A 6,000-nucleotide genomic window follows, 5' to 3' on the forward strand; every position below is an offset into this window, starting at 1 on the left:
GGGGATTAGGTGAGACTTTATGAAGGAATTTTACTTTGAGGTAGGCAGGATTTTTTTATGGGGAAAAGCATCTAATATAGAGAAAACAGTATGGTAAAAGCAAAAAGCTTGAAGATGGGAATGTAATTTCTGTGATGGCCTAAGAAATGATGAATAGCCCAGTATTCATATGGAGTAGGATTCATGAAGGTAAATAGAGAACAAACTACTTCTATGATGAATTGGAGATATATTGGGAAAGGCCTCAAGTAACAGTCTAAAATATTTGGAACTATGTAGCCACTGAAATTTTTCTTTTCTTTTCTTTTTTTTGGCTGTGTCGCTTGGCTTATGGGACCTTAGTTCCCTAACCAGGGATTGAACCCATGCCCTCAACAGTGAAAGTGTGGAGTTCTAACCACTGGACCACCAGGGAATTCTCTGAAATTTTTCTTTTGGGGCAGTGACACTGTCAGAGTTATAATCTGTGAAATTTCTCTGACTGAAATCTTATAACATGGGCTATTGGCATGGAGCTTGGGTTCAGGTGAATAGTTAGGGAGACTTGTAATGTGTAGACATTAGGAGGAGGCCCAGGGAAGGCAGTATCAGTGAGAATAGTCCTTAAAGGGGGAGGGGTGTGAGAAATTTTGTGGTGATTTATCCAAACTTGCAACTAGTTGATATCTGGAATGTGGTAGAAGGAGAATTTTAAGATGATGCTACAGTTTTTAGCGTGGAAATAGGAAAGCCAGAGGAATAAATCTTTAAAGGATGATAATTTGTGTTTTATGTTGAGTTTGCAATGCTAGTAAGAAAATCAAGATCAGGTATAAATATTCTGTCAGTTGCTGGTTGGCTCTAAAGCTCAGGAGAATTCTATGGTAGAGAAAGACTTGAAAAACATCTAAATAGAAGTGATATTTGATATGTTAGCTTTGGAGGAGAAGGAATAATTAATAATAACCCATTCTGTTATTGGTCTATGCAAAAACTATGATGTGGCAAGCCTAATATACTAAAACATACTTTTTAGTGAGTAGTGCATTTCTTTTTGAAACATCTTTGAATGTCATAACATCACTATAAAACATTTCAGGTATTTGAACCTATTTTATTAAACATGTCATGTCAGATAAGTAACAGTTTACCCGTGTTTTGTTTGAATGAGGACTGGCTGCTAGCAGTCAACCTGTCAAGATGGTTTTTGAATGAAAGGGAAGAAAAGAAATTTGGCAAAAAAATATTACCTTCCATGTGTTGCAGGTTAAAGCTCGAGCTACTACTCGAGAAGTCATGGCCACTTATACTATTGAAGATATAGTTATTGAACTTATAATACAGCTGCCTTCAAATTATCCATTGGGTTCAATAACAGTAGAAAGTGGGAAAAGAGTTGGAGTAGCCGTTCAGCAGTGGCGAAACTGGATGCTGCAGCTAAGCACTTACCTTACCCATCAAGTAAGTGTCTATGTACACATTTGGCTTTCTAAACTAGAGAAAGTTTGCTGATTTACTATTTGAAAGGGCAATAAAACAAAAATATATCTCTTCTGCTTAAGTAGAAATAGATACTGTATTTTGTTGGATAAACAGATACATGCCTAAATGATTTGAACCTGCCAAGCTTGTGGGGTTTTTTTTGTTTTTCTGTTTGTTTTTTTTTTCGCTGCTTTGGGTCTTGCTGTGCATGAGCTTTCTCTAGTTGCGGTGAGCGGGCTTCTCATTGTGGTGGCTTCTCTTGTTGCGGAGCACGGGCTCTAGGCGCGCGGGCTTCAGTAGTTGCAGCACGTGGGCCCTAGAGCATGCAGGCTTCCGTAGTTTGTGCCACATGGGCTCAGTATTTGTGGCACACAGGCTCAGTAGTTGTGGCACACGGGCTTAGCTGCTCTGCGGCATGCGGGATCTTCCCAGGCCAGGGATCAAACCCATGTCCCCTGCATTGGCAGGCAGATTCTTAACCACCAGGGAAGTCCCCTGCCGAGCTGTTTTAATTTTTCAGGCTCTACAGCTTTTTTTTTCTGGTGTTTGAGAAGAATTGACTTTACTTCATTGACATTGTAGATGATACAGAACAATACATGGTATTAAAGTTTGAGAGGGAATCTTTTTGTGAGACATGGGACAGATGAATGTCTTCTGAGCTACTTTACTTTAACATTTCAACTTTCCTTCTGTGGTTAGAGAAATCCCAGTACTTTCAAAGACCTTTGCCTTTTAAAGAAATTGTGAGTCTCTAGTTTTGTTTGCACATTGTGATGTATCTCAGACATTCTACAGTAAAGAAAAATTATTTTAAAATAAGTATATTCACCAATATTGTAGAGCTGGAACAGATCAGCATTTGAGTAGGTGAGATAGTTAATTTCATCATTTTTAGTTAAAAGTTAGGAGAGCTGATCCAAATGATTTAATTATTTAAAAAGTTTCATCAAACAATAAGCTAAGACTATAAAACTTGAAAATTGGGGCAGGAGCCTTTCTTTCAAGACTGCCTTTAATGTAGAAAAATTAAATCTGGTTCCTAAAACCTGGGAGGTCATTTTAAAAACCAGTATTCTTAAAACTTAGAATTGTGAATATAGCCAAGCAGATTCTCTTCTCTCCAAGTTATAATACAACTTTAAAATTTGTGAAATTGAATAAGAATAATACTGGTGGTCTTCAGTATATATTGACTTTATTTATCTATTTTTCTTGTTAACAGAATGGCAGTATTATGGAAGGCTTAGCATTATGGAAAAATAATGTAGACAAACGTTTTGAGGGTGTTGAAGATTGTATGATTTGTTTCTCAGTCATTCATGGTTTCAACTATTCTCTTCCCAAAAAAGCCTGTAGAACATGCAAGAAAAAGTTCCATTCAGCCTGCTTGGTAAGCTAAAGAGAAATTAACTTATTTATATCTTATATATATTATATATGTATGATATCTAACCTTGGAAAACAGTAGATGTTAAACTCTTAATTGTGGTTAATGGGAGACATATTAAAAATGATTTTTCAAAATTTGTGAAAGATAATTAGTAATTTACTGAGACTGGTGGCATCAAAGCCCTTTAATAAGTAGATGTTTCTAAAATAGCTCTCGGCACTCAAAAAATAGATGGTCTTGTAAAATCTACACCGTAAGTAAAGGAGACTGAAAATATTGGAACTGAGAGCCATCTGGCATCAGAGCTTTTTGCTCTTTTTAAACAGCATATTGGAAAGAAAGCCACCCTATGTTCAGTTCCTTCACAGGAGGTCTTCCTTACACATCTTCGTGGTTGTGTACATGAGCCTAGGTGGAGAGCATCACAGTGTGGCCTTTGGAAGGAATACTGAGTTGTGTTGACTTTGGAGATGAGCGGAGGGGAGCAAACATTTCAGTATTCTCCCTTGTCTTTATCATTTGAAGGTAACTTTAGATGTGTATGTAAAATGGCAATTTTAAAAGTTTTTAACATTTAAATACACTTTTCTTTTTCAGTACAAATGGTTTACGTCTAGCAACAAATCCACTTGTCCGCTCTGTCGTGAGACCTTTTTCTGAGATTTTTTTCTTTTCCCCATTGGAATTGATCCCTGAAGTAAATCAAGCAAAGGCAGTGGATTTGGATTCATCTTGAAGTGTTGATGTGAGAAGGCCAGTGAGCATTCTTTCAAATAGGACCTTCTCTGGAAAATTATTTTGGTTAATGTAATGATCCTAAAATCAGGTGTACTTACCTTTAGATTGCTTTGTAAATGTTCGGAAACTTTTTCTTTTACATAAGAATATTACATACTGGAGAGAAAATATTTATATTAAAAGTTTAATCTCTTTGTACATTTAAAAATAAACAGGGAAAAACCCTAAATTACAGAACTGGAATTTGTGAAAGTGTTGTACAACTGTATTATACTGACAAACCCATTCAGTTTGTTGATCTATGTTCTAGAACAGTCTGAGTGAGGTAAATGAATTGAGAGGGTTGATTTACATTTACAGATATTTTAAGACTTATTTATTAGTTATGACAACAAAATTAATTAGTATTCTGATATTTGTAGATTATTTTAATGATAAAATGACATTAAGCTATTAATATAGCTTATCTTAAGCTATTTAAAGCATGCTCTGAAATCCTATATAAAAGAGTATAAACTGAACTTTAAGGTGCCTCCATTTATAAAGGGTTATGAAATTCAGAAAATTAAATTCACAACACTGACCTTTTACTGTAGAAGAAGAATTTCCTTGTACTAGTGAAATTTGAATTGCAGACTTGTCAGTGAATTTATTACTCAGTTGGAATGAGTCTCCAGAGGGTGAGAATTTGAGAGAAACAGGAGTTAGATTATTTTATTCGTGAAGCAGAGTGGTAGTTATTCCTCTATCAAGAGCGAAGAAATAAATGAGTTATTTCTGAAACTTAAGTGGTGGAAAAAACAAAAAATATAAAAATGTAGTAGGAGGCTTTCAATTTTGTAAGCAAATTTTGCTATTCTTACTGGTCAAAGTTACACTAAATTAGAGAGTTGCGGGGAGGTGATTTTTTCCACCCTTCAGAAGTACAAGTTAAGAATTTTAATACTAAGTAAAATTCAGTTTAACAGGCTGAAATGGGGTAGGTAAAAACCTGCCTTTTGCCACAGCACTATTGCCCTTAAAAATCGTGCCCAAAATATAAAAGTGTGGAAGTTTGGAACTTGGAATAATTTTATTGCAGTCTTCCATCACATGGGAAATATTAGCATCTTTAATAGCAAGGTTACTTGAAGGATCAGCTAATCATCTCTGTTGCAAATGTTTAATTGGCAAAAAGCAACTCATGTTAAATAAAATTACTGCTTACCATAAACTGGGTAAAATGGTTATTATTGAAATAGTATGAATGTGGTCAAGGGTATTGTAGTGGAGAGTGAAGTATTACGTGTGAGTTAAAGATCTCAAGTTGTATTTGTAGATGCAGTGTCCGGCCCAGTTTTGTCTGTCTCCTAAATTTTTCTCTGTAGTACTTATTATCTTATAGTCTTGAGGCTCAAGGAGTCAGTAAGTGAAGTACAGATAGCAAAATGCTACTACCTCTTCTTACCCCCTTTCTTAAAATATTCTCTCTTTTTCTGTGTCTGTCTCTGACATAGTAAACCCAAAGGATTGTGTTACTCCTCTGTGAAAATTACACACTTTTCCTTTAAAAATTGTTTTATAATAAGACTTTGTTTATAACTTTTCCAGTATTGGTACATCTTGATTTCTGACCCAAACCCCAAGTAGAAAAGAAAAGGGAATAATGGAGCATTGTTTTTCCACATTATTATTTAGGGCATCAGGTTCTTGGTGAAACACTAATTAAGTGGGATACCTACTCTTCATACTTAGGACTCTTAGCACATTTCTTTGAGACTTGTAAATATAAATGTAAAGCTTGTTATTGTTTATATGCTAAAGAAAAAGCTTTCCAAAATAAGACTGAAATTCAGAATATCACATTAATTAAAGTTTATTTATATATCTTTGTTAATTCGAGAGCATCCCTTAAAATTCTAGCATAAGGACATTTTAAAATTGCATGAGATTCAAAGCCCATTAGGAAAATTATTCATTTAAAACCCTAATGTAAATTGCAAATTTTAGAATTTATTTTTAACTCATATTTATCACATGCTGTAATGTATGTACATAAGTTCTGTGGCTTAAAATAATTAATGTTATTACTTGACAGGTTTTTGTGGTGTGAATAGTTAATGTTATTATTTGATTGTTATACCATATGTGCCCATTAAAATTCTTTTTAATTGCAAAATATTTCAAATATACATAATAATAATAATATAAATGCCCTTGTACTCTTCATAAACTATTTTGCCATATATGCTTCTGACTTTTAAAGAAATAAAATGTTACTCTTTTGTACTCTTCCCTGAGGCCATCTCCTCCTTCCCTCCATAGAGCTAACCCACTATTCTGAAGTTGGTGTGACTCCTTTCTACTTAAGATTTTATACTTTACCATGTGTTTACATCCATAAATAATATATAGCAGCTTTTTAAAAG

At 34.4% G+C, this 6,000-nt stretch overlaps 1 protein-coding gene across 2 annotated transcripts in view; it reads left to right on the plus strand.

Annotated features, from left to right (window-relative positions):
- Positions 1 to 5,551, plus strand: part of LTN1 (listerin E3 ubiquitin protein ligase 1) — a 67,497-nt gene extending 61,946 nt beyond the window's left edge. The window contains exons 28-30 of one of the 2 annotated variants that reach the window (XM_060098589.1): positions 1,246 to 1,440; positions 2,687 to 2,854; positions 3,452 to 5,550. In XM_060098589.1, the coding sequence (XP_059954572.1) occupies positions 1,246 to 1,440; positions 2,687 to 2,854; positions 3,452 to 3,514 (426 nt within the window). In that variant the 3' untranslated portion in view covers positions 3,515 to 5,550. Of the gene's footprint in view, positions 1 to 1,245; positions 1,441 to 2,686; positions 2,855 to 3,451 lie in introns of both variants that reach the window. The other variant, XM_060098588.1, reaches the window with a different exon arrangement.
- The last annotated feature ends 449 nt before the right edge of the window (positions 5,552 to 6,000 follow it).

This window comes from Mesoplodon densirostris, chromosome 5, assembly GCF_025265405.1.
Source record: "Mesoplodon densirostris isolate mMesDen1 chromosome 5, mMesDen1 primary haplotype, whole genome shotgun sequence".
In the NCBI taxonomy this organism is placed as follows: domain Eukaryota; kingdom Metazoa; phylum Chordata; class Mammalia; order Artiodactyla; family Ziphiidae; genus Mesoplodon; species Mesoplodon densirostris.